At 53.6% G+C, this 21,414-nt stretch overlaps 1 protein-coding gene across 1 annotated transcript; it reads right to left on the bottom strand.

The window, feature by feature from the left end:
• Positions 1,091 to 20,922, bottom strand: ZNF8 (zinc finger protein 8). Its single transcript, XM_005664944.3, has 5 exons — positions 20,685 to 20,922; positions 14,308 to 14,434; positions 13,908 to 14,003; positions 9,701 to 11,108; positions 1,091 to 7,256 (listed from the first exon to the last, which is right to left on the bottom strand). The coding sequence occupies exons 1-4, from the start codon at positions 20,748 to 20,750 to the stop codon at positions 9,748 to 9,750; spliced, it is 1,650 nt and encodes a 549-aa protein (XP_005665001.1). The 5' UTR covers positions 20,751 to 20,922; the 3' UTR covers positions 1,091 to 7,256; positions 9,701 to 9,747.

The raw sequence follows: 21,414 nt of genomic DNA, 5'->3' as shown, positions 1-21,414 counted from the left end.
CGGAGCTGTAGCCACAGGCCTACACCAGAGCCACAGCAACGTGGGATCCGAGCTGCATCTGCAACCTACACCACAGCTCACGGCAACGGTGGATCGTCAACCCACTGAGCAAGGTCAGGGATCGAACCCGCAACCTCATGGTTCCTAGTCGGATTCGTTAACCACTGCGCCACGACGGGAACTCCAAGCAACACCAGATCCTTAACCCACTGAGTGGGGCCAGGGATCTAACCTGCATCCTCACGGATGCTAGTTGGGTTGGTTACCACTGAACCACAACGGAAACTCCCCATTTTGATTTTTAATGGTTAAAGCAGATGTATAGTGAATGTGTGACAGACAGGCCTTAAGACAAGCTGTTCCAGTTAGCACAAAGTTCAAGTTAAATCGTACATAAGCCAGAATGACTTCCCTGTATCTCAGTACCTAAAAATTTCTTCCATCTGTACAAATTCAGACTAATTTATTTACCTTCTTTGGGATTCCTCAACCAACTTCATGTGGCAAGGGAGGGGTGGGACAAAAGGGGTTGGGCTGCTTTTCTCCAAAGCAACAGTCAATTCTCTGACACTGCCCACCTGGAGACAGTAGGATCCGATTCCACAGGTTGAGGGTTCAGTCCTACAAACCTGCCCCAAACCCCACTTCAGATGCCAGTCACAAGTCCAGGTTGTCACCTGCACTCCTGACGGCACCTGGCTGCAAACCAGAGGCTCCCACCCAGTGGGTTAAGGAGCTGGTGTTGTCACTACTATGGCTTGGGTTTCTGCCATGGTGCAGGTTCCATCCCTAGCCAGGGAACTTCTGCACGGTGCACGTGTGGCTAAAGAAGAGACAAGAGAAAGAAGGAAGGAATCCGGGCCTTGGCGGTTGGCCACAATCTGAGTGTCGGTTTTCATAATTTAGGTTGGCTGATACGGGGAGTTTAATAACTTAAAAGTGTATGTGCTACAACTAGCTTGCAGGAACCTTCACGGAGTCCAGGATATCTTAATCTTACCTCAACTGGCCTTGTTAACTCAACACACACACACGGACATTTAAGTGGGGAGTGGGAGATGGTGAACCATGAAACGTCATCAAATTTAGCTTAATTTGAAAGAATTAAAGTTTTGCTTTATTTAAATTTATTTTTTAAACTGGTAATACTTTTACATATTTCAAAATTCCAAAAATATCAAAAGATAGAGTGAAAATTATTCCTCATCATTCCCCTTCCTTTTCTCATCCCCACAGACAACTGGCACGTCCAGTTACCTTGCAGACCCTTCAGATACATGCAGAGCGTCCTATGCTCTTTCACTTAGCGGTGTATCCTGGGTGCTTTCCCCCAGGGGTTCCCGAAACTGTCCCCACTGCGACGTCTGTGTAGTTCTTCGCGCCACCGAAAAGCACTTTGTGAGCTCCCTGTGGTGGACACTGAGGTTGTTCCCCAGGTTTTACCTTTGAAATCAGTACCACAGTAAAAGCCACCAACAGTCTGGACACAGAGAATTCATAACCAGCAACTGGCTTGCTGAGACAAAGGGCTGGCTGGTTTGTAATTTATTTTTATCTTTTGGTCTTTCTTTTTCTTTTTTTTTTTTTTAGGGCCACACCCGCGGCATATGGAGGTTCCCAGGCTCAGGGTCTAATCGGAGCTGCAGCTGCCGGCCTACACCATAGTCACAGCAACCCAGTATGTAATCCGAGTCTGTGACCTACACCACAGCTCACGGCAATGCCGGATCCTGAACCCACTGAGCGAGGCCAGGGATCGAACCTGTGTCCTCATGGATGCTCGTCAGATTCATTTCCAGTGAGCCACGACAGGAACTTCCCCCGGTTTGTAATTTAGACGGCAAGAAACAAAGTACTCTACAGAGGCTGCATCAATTCACAGTCCCCCAGAAGTGTGTATGGAACACTTCTCCTTTTGGAAAAAAGTCAAAGGCTGGTAAGATGCTGGAGACCACAATGCTGCAATTCTCCTGAAAGGTCGTTTAGTTTAATAAGCTACATGAAATCCATTTTTTGGAGCAAAATGTTCAAAATATAGTGAGACAAAAAATTATATATATAGTAAGAAGTGTATGTTACAAGAGAACTAGATGGGACTCTGCTTTTCTAGACACGAAATAACTACACATAAATATTTTTGGTGTGTGTCTAAAATTTAGTGTTCACTGTAGATATACACACCTGTATTTCAAGGAAAAAAATTACAAGAAGAAATAAAATCTTCCCTGGATGGTGGAAGTATGAGGAATTAAATTTCAAATAAATGTTTAGGTTTTGCTATAAAGGTTTATTTTTATAAACTGATAAAACCAGGGTCTTTTCCAGAGTTCTCCTATGGTACAGCAGGTTAGGGATCCAGCAGTGGCATGGGTTTGCTCCCTGGCTGGTGAACTTCCATATGCTGCAACTGCAGCCAAAAAATCAGCAACGGGAGTTCCCTTCGTGGCTCAGTGGTTAATGAACCCAACTAGTATCCATGAGGGTGCAGGTTCGATCCCTGGCCTCATTCAGTGGATTAAGGATCCGGCATTGCCATGAGCTGTGGTGTATATTGTAGAGGCCGCTTGGATCTAGTGTTCCTGTGGCTGTGGTGTAGGCTGGTGGCTACAGCTCCGATGCGACCCCTGGCCTGGGAACCTCCAGATGCCATGGGTATGACCCTAAAATAGCAAACAAACAAATAACGCCTCCCTGCCCCAAAAAACCCAAACAAAATATATTTTCTCTAGTTTATAGTAATTTCCCCTGAGGAGTTTATCTGACTTGGTTTCAAAGTGTCTGTGAAGAAATCAGTAATATTATGCCTAGGGAGTTCCCTTGGGGCTCAGTGGGTTAAGGATCCAGCATCATTGTTATTGCTGTGGCTCTGGTTCCATCCCTGGCCTGGGAACTTCCGTGGGTGAGGACAGAAAAAAAAATTTTTTTTTGCCTAGAAAATGCGACCTGAAATCCAAAACGAGAAATGGAAAACTTGTACAGGTCTGGACGGCACAAAATTAACTTTTTCACCAGGACAACCTGAGAGGCTTTAAGCCAACAGACGGCGCCATGGATGCCCCAGAAAAAGACAGAGCTCTCCCTCTCCCCAGGTCAATGAAAAGGCAGGGCCAAAGTCACCCGGTCACTGAAAATTCCACCTACAAGGAAAGTTGGGACATCTAATCTAAATGATATCCTCTGAGGCAAAAGGCCCAAAAGGGAATGCAGCCAATTCTTTTTTTTTTTTTTTGTCTTTTTGCCATTTCTTGGGCTGCTCCCGCGGCATATGGGATGTTCCCAGGCTAGGGGTCCAATCGGAGCTGTAGCCACCGGCCTACGCCAGAGCCACAGCAACGCGGGATCCAAGCCCCGTCTGCGACCTACACCACAGCTCACGGCAACGCCGGATGGTTAACCCACTGAGCAAGGGCAGGGATCGAACCCGCAACCTCATGGTTCCCAGTCGGATTCGTTAACCACTGCGCCACAACGGGAACTCCCGGAATGCAGCCAATTCTTGAAACAATTTTGAAAATAGGACTGATTATAAACCTTGCAGGTCTCTGTGCAACACCCCTACTCTCCTGATCAAAAAGTCAAACTCAGCAGACCTTGTCCAAGACGTGAGGGCTATTAACAAGACAGTCCAAGATTTGCAGCATGAGGTACCTAACTATTCTGGGAGAACACAGCTGGTGCTCAGTTCTGGACTCAAAAGATGTTTCTCTGCACCCCTATTTTCTGTATCCCTATTGCAGAAGCAGCACAGCAGCGGTTTGCTTTCGAATGGCAGGACCCAGAAACACAGGTGGTCCAACAGTACTGTTGGACAGTCCTGCCTCAAGGACTGTCCCTTCCTTGTTTGGGGAAATGCTGGCCGGGGACCTCAGAAACTTCACACTGAATGAAGGACTCTTACTCCAGTATGTGGACGATTTGCTCATAGCAAGCCCTTCGTAGAACAAGTGTCTACAAAACACCTCCGGAATCCTGCACCATGTGGACACTTGTGGATATGAGGTCTACCAGCAAAGGCCACGTGTGAAGTCATGTAGCTGGGTTTTGTCCTTTCCAAGGTCAGTGGGGTCCTTTGCCTGAGAGACAAAACAGGCAACTGCAGTTCAGCAGAAACAAATCCGACTAGTTTCCATGAGGACGCAGGTCTGATGCCTGGCCTCACTCAGTGGGTTAAGGATCCGGCTTGCCGTGAGTAGAAGGCATGGCTCAGGTCTGGTGTTGCTGTGGCTGTGGTGTAGGCTGGCGGCTCACACAGCTCCGATTTGACCCCTAGCCTGGGAAGCTCCACGCGCCGCAGACATGGCCCTAAAAAGACAAAAAGCAGCAGTCCATAAGCCCTCACGAGTAGCCGTAATGCATTGCCCAGGCCACCAAAGGGTGAAACTCACGTAATAAAAGGCAACCGGACAGCTGACCAAGTGGCAAAGCAGCAAAAGAAGGGGATTATCAAGCTGTGACAGGGTCACTTCTCCCAGAGTGACTTGGTGAAATACCACCTGTGTATTCAGAAAAGGAGAGAGGGGCTCACACTTGCCCACACCTCAACTAGCTGGAAAGGCAGTGTGCAGGCACCTGCTTTGATCCCAGAGGCCCTCATGGACCGTGCACTGCAGCACATTCGCAATAGAGCCCATCACAGGCCAGACGATGCCTCACGATGGGTTCAGAAGTACACAGTGGGGCCGAACCCACAAAGGACATCCAGCGCGTCCCACAGAGTCGGTGACTTAAGCTAAAAGTAACCTGAAGACTGCAGCCCTGCACAGATGGGGGCCCAATGAAGAAACCTGCCCTGCTGAGGATGGCAAACAGGCTTTACTTGAGTGCCTGGAGCCGCAGGAAATTTCAGATACCTGCCAGGGGTGGTGGATACTCGATACTTTCTCAGGACGGGTGGAGGCACATCCCGCTCAGACAGAAAAGCCCCCAAAGTGGTTAAAGTCCTCCCTAAGGAAATTATGCCCTGGTGTGGACTATCGAACTCCCTTCAAAGTGGTAACAGGCCCGCCTCTGTCCTGAGTAAAACTCAACAGGTGTCTAAAGCCCCGCCAACTGGAAGCTCCATTCACCGTGGAGTCCCCCACCAACTGCAAAGACAGCGAAAACGAATCATGTGTTAAAGAGGCACCTTGTTAAAATGTGTCCGAAGACTAACTTCACTTGGGATGAGGCCTGGCTGGTTGCCCTGCTCCGGGTCCGGGTCCGAGTGGCTCCCAGAGGCAGGCTTAAAGGAAGCCCCTTTGAAACGCGGAACGGTGGGCCATTCCAGGTGTCTGCCGGCGGGGACTCTGCATGTCCCCAAGCATCTAACCACTGCTAATGATGTCAAAACTGGGCACTGTTCTGACCCCTGATCATGAGCTTGCTTCCAAGAGGTCTGCCTATCAGCTGAGGGGACCTCCCATCCTTTCCGACCTGGAGACCTTGAAAGTTCTCCAGGTCGGAAAGGGGCCTTGAAAGTTCACTGCAGAAGGTTCACGCAGCTGTAGGTAGGGAAGGAGACTGTATTACTCATTAAAACGTTAAAGGCTAACCGGCCCCAGGCCTATCCACTCCATTCCGCAATCCCTCCCTCGGAGCCCTGTTCAGCAGGAAGGAGCCAGAACGACCGCCACCCCCTTTCCCCACAAGACTGTGGGGGCGGAATTCTATCGGGTGGGGGGCATGCGGCCCTCAGCGGTCTTGCTCTGTCAACCGTGGGTGTCGCAGTGGTCCCCGTGGCTGCAGTCTCCCTGGGTCGCAATCCCCATGACCTGGCCCGTTTGCTGGCTCACGCCGGCAGTCACCGAGTTTGCAGTAACCCATCACGCACCCCTCCTTCCTGAATAAAAGCCTGAATCCTGCCTGGAGAAGAGGGTGCTTCGAGACACTCGTCTGCCACCTTCTGAGTTCCAGCAGCTCACCTCCTGATTAACCAGGCTGCTGGGTGGGAACAGAGCAAGCCTGGAAGTGGCATCAGACACCACCTTCAAACAAAGCCCAGCTTCTCGGAGCCACTGTCAGCTGGGCGCGGACTCCAGGGTCAGCCTCCACCACCAGCTGCGCCACGCTGGGATGTTCTGCGATTTAGCTCATGAACACAACGCACCCCTTCCCAGACCTGGGAGGCACCGTCTGTCTGGAAACACCCCTTGCCCAGCCATGTGACTGGGTCATCTGCGAAGAACCAAATGGAAGACGGTGTGGGCAAAGCGTGCAGGGCGAACTGCTGTGCCAGTAAGAGCTGACGAGGGAAGTCTGTGGAGGAGCCCAGGGGAGAGCTGGGTGAGGGAAACGAACCCGAGGCATCCCGGAGGCCCGCCGCTCTGCGCCCACGGGAACGCCGGTGGCTCTGACACTCACAGCGTCCGAAGAACAGACACGGACCCCAGGGGTCCCAACGAGGGTGCTGCCTCGCAGCCGGGGCGTCCCGGCGGTGGCAGTGCTGATGCTCCATCATTCGGACGCGACTCTCCGAACTGCGGCTGCTGGACCTTCCAGGGTGATGCGGCTTCTAGGAAGCTCCATGCGCTGCCAGGCCAACGGTCCTTCTGCCGGGACTGCGAGGATGGTCGTCTACACGCTGCGCTGCGCCACGATCGCTTCCCCGCGCTGACGGCAGGGATGGAGCTGCCTGAGGAGGTGTCTGCGGTGGCACCGCAGACACAGGCACGCGCGCTGCGGATGAGGGCAGCCGCCGGCGAGTCTCGGCAGGACGGGCGGCTCGCGTGGGGACAGTCCTCCCGGCCTTTTGCGCTCGCTTGGAAGCAGGCAGGCCTCGGCCCTGGGTGGCTGCACCCTCTGTGCTGGGACACTGAGGATCGCACCTCAAACCTCACGGCCTCACGCCAAGAACAGCCCAGGCCCAGGTCAGAGGCTCTGCCTTCCTCAGAAGGAAAACCGGCAGAAAGGAGACGATGGCCTAGGCGGCGCCTCCAGCGGCGAACGGAAGAAGGGCCTCGCCCAACTGCCCGGCGTCGCCCAGATGGGGCAGAGATGAACCAGCTCCCCGCAGGCTGGCTCTCCTCGGCAGCGCAGCTGAGAGCAGGGCTGTCTGAGGGTCTTGGGGCAGAGACCCTGCGCGAGACAGGGAGCTGTGCTGGAGACCGATGGACTCTGAGAGCCGAGCCGGAGCCCCAGCTCTCACGAGGCCCCTTGGCACAGGCGGGCGCCGCCGCCGAATCAGGAGTCATTCCACCAGGCCGGGGTCCGACGGGCAGGCTCAGGATGGGACCAAACATAGGCTATCCTGTTGTTTGTTTTCCCCAACATATGAAAGACTAAAAAAAGAAAAAAAGAAAGGAAAAAGAAAAGGGAGACCTACAGATTAAAAGAGACCTAGAAAAATATCAAATATCAACCAAATGACTGTGTGAATTTTGTTTAGATCATGATTAGAACAAAGAGAAAACAAAACAATTTATGAGGCAACCAGCAATATCTGAACATTAGCTATTTGATGATATAGAAGAATTACTGTTATTTGTTTAGATAGGATAACATAGTTTTAGTTGAGATTTAATAAAATTATCATTTTTCCTGCTTGATCAGACAGTCTTTTTTTTTTTTTCCTTTTTTGGCTGCTCTGCGGCATATGGAGTTCCCAGCCCAGGGACAGGATCTGAGCCACGGGTGGGACCCATGCCACAACCGTGGCGATGCTGGATCTCTTGACCCACTGGGCCGGGCCAGGGATTGAACCTGCACCCTGGCGCTGCAGAGATGCCACTGATCCTCTGGTACCACAATGGGAACTCCCATCACAGACATTTTTTTTTTGTCTTTTTTTTTTGCTATTTCTTGGGCTGCTCCCGCGGCATATGGAGGTTCCCAGGCTAGGGGTCCAGTAGGAGCTATAGCTGGCAGCCTACACCAGAGCCACAGCAACGCGGGATCCGAGCCATGTCTGCAACCTACACCCCAGCTCACAGCAACGCCGGATCGTTAACCCACTGAGCAAGGGCAGGGATTGAACCCGCAACCTCATGGTTCCTAGTCGGATTCATTAACCACTGCGCCACCGGGAACTCCCCATCACAGACATTCTTAAGTGAAGCCAGCATTTTTTCCTTTACTGTGTTGCCGGGGGAGGAAGAAAACAAGCAACAACCTTGGGCCACGTCCTTGAATCCCACTCAGGCCCTGGCAGTTTTTTTACCCACTGTGGCTTTTGCTCTATCAATGCAAAAAACATCAACAAATGATGGCTCAGTATGATTAATAAAATAGTTTTTGTCCCCACAGAACAACATGATTATATAAAAATTTAAAAAGCCTTTATTTTTTCAGAGATGTTCAGAAAAACAGATGAAACAACATGATTTCTGGGGCTGATGTGAAACACCCCCGTGGCAGGTAGGGGTAGGGGTGCGAGTGAAAACATATTATCCATGTTGTAGGTGCAATGTCCAAAATAAAATGCTAAAATTTACATTACTCCGAAAAATAAGTGGCTTCTCCTCCTTCCTTCAGACCAACTATGAATGCTGCAAATCGGTGAAAAGAAGTCACTAAAAACACGTTGTACCTGTGCCAATGGTATCATTTGTTAAAAATCAAACGTATAGGAGTTCCTGCTGCAGCGCAGTGGGTGAAGGATCTGGCGCTGCTGCAGCTGTGGCTTGGATTTGGTCGCTAACCCGGAATTTCTATATGCTGTGGGGGCAGCCAACAAACAAACAAATCCAATGTCTAGGTTGTGAGGAGAGTCCTGCTCACTCAATTTAGAGAGTTTGGGGAAGGTCGGCTTCTCCACCTCGAGGCTAGAGGATTCTCTGCTGAGGGGCTGTCTGGGGCTCTCTAGACCCTTGAGCAGCATCCTTAGCCTTTCCCATGGGGTGCCAGTGGCACAGCTCCCTTCTACCAGTTGTGACAGCCAAGCAAAATGTGTGCAGACATCACCAAATGTCTCATGGGGAACAAAACCACCCCGACTGAAAAGCTCCATCACAGGCAACACAATGGTTTTCAGCAGCAGCTGAGAAACAGGCAACGGTTTTCAGCAGGAGCTGTGACGCCTTCCCAATACGCTATGGAATTTCACAAAGGGGGGTTCTTTGTCACTTCATTTGGGCAAGAGTGCAGCTGCCACACATTTTCTAATAACTCTGACGTGCAGAACTGGCTCCCAGGCACCAGGTATGGATGTGTGGAACGAGCTGTTGGCAAAGTATGAACTGAAACCCTGGGCTGCCTTCACACACAAACACACGTTAATCCCCGCACATTTAGGATGCTACAGAAAACCTTTCAGAAAGGCAATGGCATTTTGTTTTTGTTCAAATGCTTTTCAAGAACTAGTTATCACTTTGGAAAATTACACCCACACAGCAATCCCTCCTGTAATATGTCGATGGCCAGCCCTACAGCCTGGGTACCAGATGGCAAAGCCACAGGCCAGGGTCCCAGGTCCCGGCCCAAAGAAATCACAGGGAGAGACACTGCATCCACTCAGCCCGCGTCACCCTACTGTAGATTACTCGTTTTAATCTTCCTCTACAGAAAGGGGGACATACCTGGATTTTCTGACCTGTGTGTAGGTTACATCACCTATGAATTCATTTTAGAGCAAAAGGAAAGAATGCAAAATATCTGTGGTTGGGGACACTGGGCTGGAGACGGGAGACCGCCCTGAGCTCGGGTGTTTGGAAGCATCGCTTCCTGAGGAAACGCCAGGGATTCTGAGCCCTGGTTCCCGCTCTGTAAACTCCCTACACGGACTTACCACATCTCTGCGCCCATGGTTCAAAAGTCACCCGCAGAACTTCCTCCCTAGGTGGACTCCCCGATGTCAAGCAGCACGGACGTGCCCACCGAAGGCTCTTCCACCCCAATCACATGCACAGGGCTTTTCTCCTGCGCGATTTTGCTGATGTCGAACAGGGCGAGGGCCCTGCTCACCGGCTGTCCTGCCTTCGGCCCGGCCCTGGGGCCCGGGAGCTGCTGCCGGCTGAGGGGCGGGCTCGGGCCGGCCTGCAGGCGCGGCCGGCCCTGGCCCCGGCCCCGCGGCTCCTCTCTGGTGTGCGTGATCTGGTGCCGGATGAGGTGCGAGCTCTGAGCGAAGCACTTGCTGCACTGGCCGCACTTGAAGGGCCTGTCGCTGCGCGGGGCCCTCTTCCCGGGTGCCGCGGGCTCGGGCCACGTGGGCTGCGCCAGTGCCGGCGCCTCGAACACCAGCCTGGGAAGGCCCTCGAGGGGCCCCTCACCCACGTGCTTGCGCTGGTGCTGGGCCAGCGAGGAGCTGTGCCGGAAGCCCTTCCCGCAACGGTTGCACTCATAGGGCCGCTCGGCCGTGTGTGTCCGCAGGTGCAGGAAGAGGCAGGTGGTGCGCGAGAAGGCCTTGCCGCACACGCTGCAGGCGTACGGCCGCTCGCCCGTGTGCGTGCGCCGGTGGCGGCCCAGTGACGAGTTCTGGTTGAAGGCGCGGCCGCAGTCCTGGCACTCGTAGGGCTTCTCGCCGGTGTGGATGCGCAGGTGCACCGTGAGGTGCGTGCTGTGGCAGAAGGACTTGCCGCACTCGGGGCACTTGTAGGGCTTGTCGCCCGTGTGGATGCGCTCGTGCTGCACAAGGGACGAGTTCTGGCTGAAGGCCTTGCCGCACTCCTTGCACGTGTACGGCCGCTCGCCCGTGTGGATCCGCTTGTGCACCGTGAGGTGCGCGTTGTGGTTGAAGGCCTTCCCGCAGTCGGCGCACTTGTAGGGCTTGTCTGGAGCCCGGGCCCCCACTGGCGTGGCCCGCCCAGCCCCGGGAGGCCCGGCCGAGGTCTGCTCCCCAGCGCTGGCGGGGTGTGGCTCGGCGTCGGGAGCCCGCAGGCCGCGAGCGCACAGATGCTCGGTCCTGGAAACCTCCGGCAGCGGACTGGGGCTCGAGCCCAGGCCGCTGCTCTCCGCACGCCTGAGGCTCTCGCAACTGCCGCCCCGAACCGGTGTTTCCTTGAGGCCGAAGTCCGACCGCCTCCAACCACCCTGGTCCTTCTCGGGCACGGCTGCCCGGCCCTCACAGGCCCCGTCTTCCCCCGGGGCGGCGGCGGCGGCGGGACAGGCCGCCTCCCGCAGGAAGCCTTCCCGCCGCTTCTCCGCAGGGAGGCCCAGGCCCCCGGCCGGCGCTCCACCTTCGGGCCCAGGCTCCCAGCCTGAAAGAAAGCCAAGAGCTGCGAGGGGCTGGAGGAAAAAGCTGGGAGCGGGGGACCCACCCGCGGCCTGTGTCCTAATGACTCGCCCCGGCTCCCACTTCTGCCCTCACGTCAGCTCCAGGGCCCCTTCTGCAAACACAACCTCACTCCGCGGATTCCACCAAGATTTCTTAAGCACCTGCCATGGGCCAGGAAGGCCTAGATCAGGAGCGGACCAGCTACTGCCAAACTACCAACGGTTTTCAGGGCCGTGAGGAAAAAAACAGGAGAGAGACCAGCAGAATTCTAGAGCTGTCCCCGGCTGTTTCGTCATCCAGGTTCTGCTGTGATGGGATTTTGTAGGTGACATGAAGTTCTCTCATCAGCCGACCTTAAGCCTCAAAAGAGAGAGCTGATGTGGCTTCCGGGGTGGGCCCAAAGCAAGCCCCAGCCTCTGAAAGCAGAAGAGGCAGAAGGGAGAGGATGGCTGGGCAGCGGACATGAGAGGGGAACGTGGGTGCCTTGGCAGGTCACAGCTCTTGGCTGATGGTCTGCAAGGAAACGGAAACCTCTGTGCCACCACCTGGAACCGGACTCTGCCACAACCTGACTGAGCCTGGATGCGAATTCTTCCCCGAGTCTCCCAGTACGCCTGCCACCCCGGGGTCTAGCCTGCAGACACCCCGCCTCTGGCCGTGTGAGGTCTGGAGCCGATAAACCGTCAGGTCTGATCCAACTGGGAGTAATAAACGTATGCTGTTTTAAGCTGTTGTCTTTGTGCTAACGTGTTCGAGCAGTGATAGGACACACAGAGACGGCACATTGGCCCCCAACGCCTCAAATAGCTACTGGCCAGCCTTATAGGCTGGGGATGAGGCTCCCTAAGGTGAGAGGGATGAGTACCACCTTTTGTTAACTGCAGTACATCCCCCTCGACCATATGCCCTCATGCTAAGGAGGTGACTCTTGGGAGGCCCTGGGTAGCTTCGGGACAGGAAGCTTCAGCCTCTCCCTTGTGACCGCTGCTTGCTCATGTGTCTCCTTTATGTCAGCACTAATCAAAAGCAGTAAATGCAAGGAGTGGTTCCCTGAGCAGTCACGGCAAGTTAGTGAACCTGGGGAGGGGCTGTGGGAGCGCCCAACCTACAGCCGGTCAGCCAAAAGCATGGGAGGCCCTGGCGTGTGACTGGCGTCGGAAGGGGGGCAGCCTATGGGGCTGAGGCCTCAAGCCGTGGGGTCTCCAGGGAGATGCTGTCGGAAGGGGCCGAGTCGCTGGGACCCTCGGCTAGAGTCTGGAGGTGAGGACTGGCTGCTGAGAGAAAAACCACCATCTGGGTTGCCAGCAGTACGGGTGGGTAGACACACACCACAGTACTGCCGGCAGGTGGCCTCCGGGAGCTGAAATGCTGGGAACTAACTAGGTAGTGTGATGAGTGCACAATCTGCGAACATACTCAAAACCAAAACCTTCTCACTGTAGTGACAACGCCGGATCCTTAACCTGCTGTGCTGCGGGGGGACTTCCGGCAGAGTACATTTTAAATGGATGAATTTTATGGCAACGGCATGCTTGGGACCGGAGACAGAAAAGGGCTGGCCCGAGGGGAGTTAGCTCAGGGCCTGGGGGAACAAAAGCCAGCCCTTGGGGCTAGAAGCTGCCCGACAGGCTCTAAGCCTCAGAGCAAATGAGGTGATTCCTGCAGATGGTGCCAGATGCTTGCAGGTGGGAGGCTGAGCTGCACATACTGATGTTCTCTGTCCCGTGGCCACAGCCCCCTTCCTTCAGAATGTGGTCAGGGTACCCGCACACCAGCTCCAGGGAGAGGCCAGCCAGCGACAACACTACAGACCCTGTTCCCAGCCTCCTAGCGGCTGAGACCTCGATGCGTGACATGCGGAGTTCTGATGAAAGGGGACATGAGATTGGCGCCTTTCTTCTCACATCCCTTCCCCGAGCACAGAGGCTGTGGCCACCCCCCCCCCCGCACCCCCCCTGGAAAGGCCTGAGAGTCAGAACCACCCGCCCAGGCAGCCTCAGTTCCGCAGCAGTGCTGCTCCGTGAGAAAAACGCTGCTCTTTCCTGAGCTGCTCTAGCCCAGTGTTCGGTGTTTATGGCTGAATACGATCCTGTGCCTGAGAGAACAGAGCGTGTGGGGAACAGGTTTACACAACGTGGATGTGCGAGAAAGACACAGGGAAGATGAAGGGCAAGCTCACACATGGGCAACGACCCTGTGGAAGGGCAGTGAGAAGGTGCTGGAAGCAGTGGGATCCGGACCGCTGGAGGGGAGTCGGGGAGCATGCCAGGCAGGGACGGAGGTCAGGGACCAGATGCCTTGCAGAAAGAACTACCCGGTCAGCCTGAGGCCGCCAGCTAAGAGGGCCAGCTTTCAGGGCTGGCCTTGGGCTGGGTTTGGGACCTCGGATTTTGGGAGGGCTGCCACCAACCTAACTGGTCAGAGAGAGAGGTTCACTGCTGGTGCCAACAATATGGTTTCTGACCACACCTGCTTTTCATACGAGTTTGGTCTGTGCCAGGAGCCGGGGGGGCGGGTGTGCCTGTGTGACCAGCCCCCTATAAAAACCCTGGGCCCAGAGCCCAGAGAGCGCTTCCCTGGTAGCCAACACTTCTCACATACTGTCACAACTCACTGCCGTGGGCACGGAGCATGTCCAGGCCACTCCCCTGGGGAGGGCTCTGAGGCTGGCCCCTGGCTCCCTCTGGACTTGGCCCCCGCATCCTTTCTCAGGGACTCCGACACAAGCCCTTCCACGCAGCACGCCTACTCCTGAAGGGGGTCCCCTCTGGTGGGTTCTCACCTGGACAGCAGCCCTGGGCAATTCCTCTCTCAGCCACCCACAGCTCAGCCCCTTGCTCCAGCTGGGAGATGACGTCGGGTTTGGGAAGCTCAGGCCCTGGAAACAGAGAAAGATGAAAGAGGCAGTGGGGGGTGGGTCTGCTCTGCACAAAAAGCAGCAGCCCAGGCTCCGACCCTAGACTCCTGATCGTCAGGGCACAGGACACAGCACAACAGAAGTTTCGCTTTGGGACAGAAAAGGGCAGACACCCTCCTACCAGCTCATCCCAGAGGGAATGGGAACGCAAGGTCTCTGAGCCCCAGCCCAGGTCCAGCCCTCTTACCAGGGGCCTACCACCCACAACCCACAAAGGGTAAGTCACTGCAGGCCTCAGAGCACCAGCTTGGGAAGCGGGCCTCACCCACGGACAGCAGGTGCCCAAAGGTCTCCAGCATCACGTCTCGGTACAGGATCCTCTGGGCAGGGCCCAGCCGCCCCCACTCCTCCTGGGTGAAGTCCACGGCCACGTCCCGGAAAGTCACCGGCTCCTGAAACATCACACACACTCAATTGGCTGGACTGTTCCCATCCGTGCTCTCTGGAAGCGGAGGAGGAGCGGGGACGGTGAAGACAAGCAGGCCAGCGTCCTGAGAGAGCACGTGCCGAGCAAGGCAAGTCAGGTCTCACTGGGCACCTACTGGGCTGCTATGTGTGAGGGTGGGTTGTATGGTGAGGTCCTAAGAAAGCATCCAGGCAACATCAAAGCCACCCTCGGGACCTACAGCTGACCTCTGGCAGGGAAGGTGCTGACAGAGACCAGTCTCTACTGCTGACTTGCACATGTGTGGGCTAAAGAAATGGTTACTTCATCTTGGGACAGTCTGTCAGGCAGCAACAGCTGACGCACTAAGAAACCCTTGGCTTCACAGCAGGCTTCTTACCCTCCCTGAAAAGGAGGGTGTGCAACTGGAGTCGGAAACTCACTGGCCTTCAGGGACTGAGCAGACGCATAAGTGATTGAAGTGGCCCATTTAAGAGCTGACATGGGCATTTAACCTGCGAGGTGATGATGCAGGAAGTGATGGGTAATATGTGCCCGGTCTGAGGGGGCAGCTGGCACTCAGACCAACTGACTGTGGGGGAAAGACAGGCCCCACATGCTCAGAATTTCCAATCTGTAGCAAGAAGCTGAAAATGAGACCACATTTTAAGGTGAAAACTTCAAATTTTTTAAAGTTGATGCAATGCATTTAAAAAGTTTCCCGCAAATGAAATACTCCTGTGGGTTGGCCATGGCCATGATCGAAAGCTGGGTCAGAGCCTTGGCTCTGTCATCACCTCAAGAGGCACAGCGCTGGTAGCCACTTCTGCCTCCTTGTTTCCTTGTCTGCAAAGGATCACTCCTTGGGGACTATAAGAGGGATTAAGCGGCTATAAAATACTTCCTATAGGACAACTGGAGAGCCACATGCAAAAGAATAAAGTTGTTCTACCTCACACCATATGTAAAAACTCAAAATGGATCAACGATATAAATGTAAAAACTATTACAACTCTTAGAAGAAAACGCATGGATAAATCTTTGAAATCTTGTATTTGGCAAAGGATTTTGAGACCTAATAGCAATAGGACAAGTGATGAAATAAAAAATAAACTGAACTTCACTAAAATTAAAGACTTTTTTTTTTTTTTTGTCTTTTTCTAGGACCGCACACGCAGCATATGGAGATTCCCAGGCTAGGGGTCCAATCAGAGCTGTAGCCGCCAGCCTTATGCCACAGCCACAGCAACGCGGGATCCGAGCCGCGTCTGCAACCTACACCACAGCTCACAGCAACGCCAGATCCTTAACCCACTGAGAGAGGCCAGGGATCGAACCTGCAACCTCATGGTTCCTAGTCGGATTGGTTAACCACTGAGCCACGACGGGAACTCCCAAATTAAAGACTTTTGTGTTCCTAAAGACATTATCAAAAAAGTGAAAGGACACCCACGTGATGGGAAATAACTGCAAATCACACCTGATAAGTGACTTGTAAGTATCTAGATATGAAGACCTGGTAAAACTCAATGATAAAGATAATCAAATTTAAATGGGCAAAGGGTCTAACTTTAAGAAGATATAAAAGAAAATATACAAATAGCTAATAAGCACGGAAAAGATGCTCAACATTCACCACCAGGGGAATGCAAGTCAAAATTACATACCAAATACTTCCATTTTAAAATGGTATTTTTGGAGTTTCTGTGTGGCACAGTGGAAACGAATCTGACTAGTATCCATGAAGATGTGGGTTCAATCCCTGGCCTTGCTCAGTGGGTCAGGGAACCGGCATTGCCGTGAGCTGTGGTGTGGGTCGAAGATGAGGTTTGGATTCCGTGTTGCTGTGGCTGTGGCGCAGGCCGGCAGCTGTAGCTCCTATTCAACCCCTAGCCTGGGAACTTCCATATGCCAGGGTGTGGCCATAAAAAGCAAAATAAAATAAATAAAATAAAATAAAATGGTATTTTCTTTTAAGGAAAACACGATTTTAAAATATTCAAGAGGAGTTCCCGTCGTGGCGCAGTGGTTAACCAATCCAACTAGGAACCATGAGGTTGCGGGTTCGGTCCCTGCCCTTGCTCAGTGGGTAACGATCCGGCGTTGCCATGAGCTGTGGTGTAGGTTGCAGACGTGGCTCGGATCCCGCATTGCTGTGGCTCTGGTGTAGGCTGGCAGCTACAGCTCCGATTCGACCCCTAGCCTGGGAACCTCCATATGCCGTGGGAGCGGCCCAAGAAATAGCAAAAAGACAAAAAAATAAAATATTCAAGAAATTATAGTACAGGTAGCATGTGGCTCTGACAAAAACTGTGCAGCAGATCTGTAGAACCCTTTGGTTGGAATTGGAGATCTCTGCTCCTGTCCCCATATAGTCACCTCCCACTCAGAGGGTCCCCAACCTTGATAACATGCCCCCTGTGCTCCCTGCCCCCACCCACCATCACCTACTCTGTTGCCAGTGACAGCCCAGCCGCCAGGTCCACTGGGTTCTGGCCTGTCTTAGGCCACAAGAACTCTCGGTGGCATCACATGAGGCCTTCTTGTCTCCTCCTGGAATGCCAGCAGGACACCACTCCTTGCCTCTTGTGACCCTCCCTGATGCCCTACCTTAGACCCTTGTAGCCCTCCTCTCACTCTGCACTGCTGGGGCCTGGAAGGATGGGCACTGTCAGGCCCCTTTCCTCCAGATACTCTCCCACAGCTGACCAGACCACCCTGGCATCAGCTGGCACCTGGTCACCCTACTCTCAGTGTCTCTCTTACCCTCACCTCCAGATACCTGAATGTTTTCTCTCAAGCTCATGCCATTCCTGCTTAAACACCAGAAGGGGCCCTTCTCACCTTTAGATATGGGAGGACCCCTTTAAGTGTGGCTATAGTTGGCCGAAAAAGGGCCCCCAAAGATGCCTGAGTTCGAGTACTTGGAATCTGGAATGTTACCATACACAGGCAAAGGGACTCTGTGGATGTGATTAAGGAATTTAAAGATAAAGGAATTATTCTGGATTATCCAGATGGCCCCTAAATGCAATCACAAGTGTCCTTCTAAAGGGAAGGCACTGGGAGATTTAATTACAGAAGGCAGAAGACAATGTGGCCACTAAAGCAAAAGCCTATGCTGCTGGCTTTGAAAATAGACAAAGGGCTGGAGTTCCCATTGTGGCGCAGCAGAAATGAATCCAACTAGGAACCATGAGATTGTGGGTTGGATCCCTGGCCTCGCTCAGTGGGTTAAGGATCCGGCATTGCCGTGAGCTGTGGCGTAGGTCACAGATGTGAGCTGTGGTGTAGGTTGCAGATGTGGCTCAGATCCTGCGTTGCTGTGGCTGTGGTGTAGGCAGGTAGCTCAGATTGGATCCCTACCCTGGGAACCTCCTTATGCTTTGGGTGCGGCCCTGAAAAAAAAAAAAAAAAAAAAAAAAAAAGACAAAGGGCCATGAACCAAGAAACGTAAGGTCTACAGTCTGATAGCTGGAAAAGGCGGAAACAGATTCTCCCCTGCAGCCTTGACAGGAAGAGTGGCTCTGCAGCTCTCTGCCTCCTGTGATAAGCGGGCCTCCAAGACGACCCCCAGGGATCCCAGCCCTTCTGCAGTCCCCTCCTAAACTGAGCAGGTTTGATTTGTGTAACCGATAGGATACTGCAGAGTGTGGAATCCTGACCCCAGGTCACTTGTGGCTTCCATCTAGCTCTATCCTGGATCACTCATTTGTGGGAAGCTAGGTGCCATGTTGAGGACATCCAGGCAGCTCCACGGAGAAGCCCATAGGAGAGGAACAGAGGCTACCTGCCAACTATCACATAAATGAGCCATCTTGGAGGTGGAAGCTCCAGCCCCAGTCAAGTCTCAGATGAGCAGTCCAGGCTGACATCTTGACTGTAAGGAGTTGGGGTCAGAACCACCAGCTAAGTCATTTCAAAAGTCCTATTATCAAAAACTGCAATCATATTTATCTATTTATTTATTTGTATTTTAAGGCCACACATAAATAAGGCATATGGAAGTTCCCAGACTAGGGGTCAAATTGGATGGAGCTGCAGCTGCTGGCCTACACTACAGCCACAGCAATGCAGGATCTAAGCCTTGTCTGGGAACTACACCACAGCTCACAGCAACGCTGGATCCTTAACCCACTGAGCAAGGCTAGGGACTGAACCCGTATCCTCATGGATACTAGTTGGGTTCGTTACTGTTGAGCCACAACAGCAGGGAACTCTTACTACTGTTTTAGGCTACTACACAGCAACAGATAACAGACACCCTATTAAGGTTCTCACCACTGACAAAGATTTTCTCCTTGACCAAACTTTAGTTTAGCTCATCTGAATCATCTTCTAAACTAAGCCCTGAGCTTTGGGCTTTTGCATCCATTTTTTTTTTCCTCTGGCTATGCCTACAGCACAAGAGAGTTTCCAGCCCAGGGACAGAGCGGCTGCCACAGCAGCCACCCAAGCCACTCAGTGACAACACCAGATCCCCAACCTGTTGCACCACAAAACAATATCCTGTGTCTTTTTTTTTTTTGCTTTTTTTAGGGCCGCCCCTGCAGCATATGAAGGTTCCCAGGCCAGGGGTCTAATCAGAGCTACCAATGCCGGCCTACACCACAGCCACAGCAACGCAGGATCGGAGCCTCATCTGCAACTTACAACACAGGTCACGGCAACACCTGACCCTTAATCATTGAAAGAAGCCAGGGATTGAATCCACATCCTCATGGATCCTGGTCTGGTTCGTTAATCACTGAGCCATGAAGGGAACTCCCCTGTGTCCATTTTTGCATCCCTACCAAAAATCCTGTCCCATAGGTTATAGCCAGAATCCTACCCTTCATATCCAATCCCTCTTGATATCTTTCTTTCTTTTCTCTCTTTTTTTTTTTTTTTGTCTTTTTGCCTTTTCTAGGGCCGCTCCCTCGGCACATGGAGGTTCCCAGGCTAGGGGTCTAATCGGAGCTGCAGCCACCGGCCTACACCAGAGCCACAGCTGAACTCTGGATCTGAGCCATGTCTTGGACCTACACCACAGCTCATGGCAATGCCGGATCCGTAACCCATTGAGCAAGGCCAGGGATCGAACCCGTAACCTCATGGCTCCTTGTCAAATTCGTTAACCACTGCACTACGACAGGAACTCCCTTCTTGACATCTTCTCAAAGTCCTCATCCCTCAAAATACTCCAGGTAACATCCCATCACTTGGCCTGCTTAAGCAAGAATCCTGTTTCAGTTCAGTTCAGCAAGAATTACCCCCCAACCTCCTGTAAATCCCCACTTTTTCTTGTATTTGGAATTAAGCGCAGTTCTATACTGAAGTCTCTTTTCCCCTATTGCGACAGTTCCCGAACACATTCTGTTCTTACTGCTTTAACTGCTGTCCAGCTCTGGTGTTCTGTGACATGGCTCACTCCCTGCCCCCGACTCCCAGCCACAGCAAAGTAAACTAAGGCCCGGTTGCCTGTCTCATCAATCTGCAACAACACATCTCTCAACACGTGCACATCCGCATACCAAATCTGAAATAAATGCAAATCCCCATGGACAACAATAAAAAAAAAGTCCAGGCGCTTCAGGAATTACGACTTTCTTTAGGCTCCTGCCACGTGGAGAAAGCACTATGCGGAGAACACAGGCAGCGGACACTTTGTCCAGAAACGCTGGAGCTTCGAATCAGGCGCCTTCCCAGATGGCCTTCCGAACAGGCTGCCGAGAACTGCAGTCCCCGCCAGCCCTGCAGGAGCCCTGTATCGCTCCTGCCCCACAAACGCGGTGTGTGATCCCCTGTCCTCACCCCCGGAGACTGCGTCCCGGCCACAGGCTGGGGGCTTCGGGCAGCGGGGCTCTGTTTGGGGGTCGGTGGACTCCGCCCGCGGGAGCATCTCTACGCCAGTTTCTATTACCCTTCCGCAGAGCGGTCGGCCTTCGGGACCGGGGGAAGGGTGTCGAGGGGGCGAGCCTGGTCCTCAGGAACCACCCAAAGTCGCATCCTGGAACCGGAAGGCCAGAGGCCCGGGAAGCATGCGCACTCGAGGACTGGAAGGCCCGGGTTCGAAGCCCGACGCCCTTCTTAACCAGCTAGGTTGGTCCGAGCGCCCCAACCGGGGCTTCCGTCTCCCAGTATATCCAGGGGTTGGGGCTCTAACGCCCGACCCCGCTCCGTGCGCTGCGAGGGCTAAAGGGTCATTATCTGTGGTAGACGCCCTGCCCGGGCCCGCTGCCGTCGTTGTTATTGTTACTATTATTGTTACGGCCTACCTGAAGCCGTTCCTCCGGGGGACCCGTAGCCATCGCCAACGCCGCTGCTTCCTCCTCGGGGTCCATCCTGGGCAGACAGGTGAGGACAGGAACCCTTGGCGACTCCGAACCCAAGAGCCACCCCCCAACAAGGATTTGGGGAATCGCTGCCCGGGGACAATGGCGGCTGCGCGGGCGACGCTGCAAATACAGCTCCCAGAAGGCCGAGCGGCGCCAATGGAAACCTTCGTTCCTGGAGCCTTGACCAATGGGAGCTTCCTGGCGCATGCCCTTCGGCCAAGGGGGCTGTCCCGACTGCGGGCCAATGGGAGCATCCGCTCGCCGGCTTCCCGCCAATGGGAGCCTCAGGCGGGCGTGCAGCGGGACTGGTGGGTGGAGGTCCTCCGGAGTCGTTACGGTGTTGAGGTCTCAGATCTCCCAGCCCACCCTTCCTGGCAGCCTTGCTCTCGGGTGCCCCCGCGCCCATCTATCAAACACCGGATTGCACCCTGGAATGCGACCGCCCAGGTTGAAATTCCGGCCTGCCTTTCCCAGTTGGAAATGCACAGGAGACCTGGGGCTTTTTTTTTTTTTTTTTTTTTTTTGTCTTTTTGCCATTTCTTGGGCCGTTCCCGCGGCAAATGGAGATTCCCAGGCTAGGGGTCGAATCGGAGCTATAGCCGCCGGCCTACGCCAGAGCCACAGCAACGTGGGATCCGAGCCGCGTCTGTGACCTACACCACAGCTCACG

Source organism: Sus scrofa, chromosome 6 (genome assembly GCF_000003025.6).
Source record: "Sus scrofa isolate TJ Tabasco breed Duroc chromosome 6, Sscrofa11.1, whole genome shotgun sequence".
Classification (NCBI taxonomy): Eukaryota; Metazoa; Chordata; class Mammalia; order Artiodactyla; family Suidae; genus Sus; species Sus scrofa.
Note: the sequence above shows the minus strand (reverse complement) of the source record. Positions and strands in the feature narration are given on the sequence as shown.

Coding starts and splice junctions, on each gene's coding strand:
- ZNF8 (XM_005664944.3), bottom strand. CDS start 20,750: ATGGACCCCGAGGAGGAAGCAGCGGCGTTGGCGATGGCTACGGGTCCC. Junction 14,004..14,307: donor TGGGCACCTGCTGTCCGTGG/GTGAGGCCCGCT, acceptor CTCTGTTTCCAG/GGCCTGAGCTTCCCAAACCC. Junction 11,109..13,907: donor TGCCCAGGGCTGCTGTCCAG/GTGAGAACCCAC, acceptor GCTTTCTTTCAG/GCTGGGAGCCTGGGCCCGAA.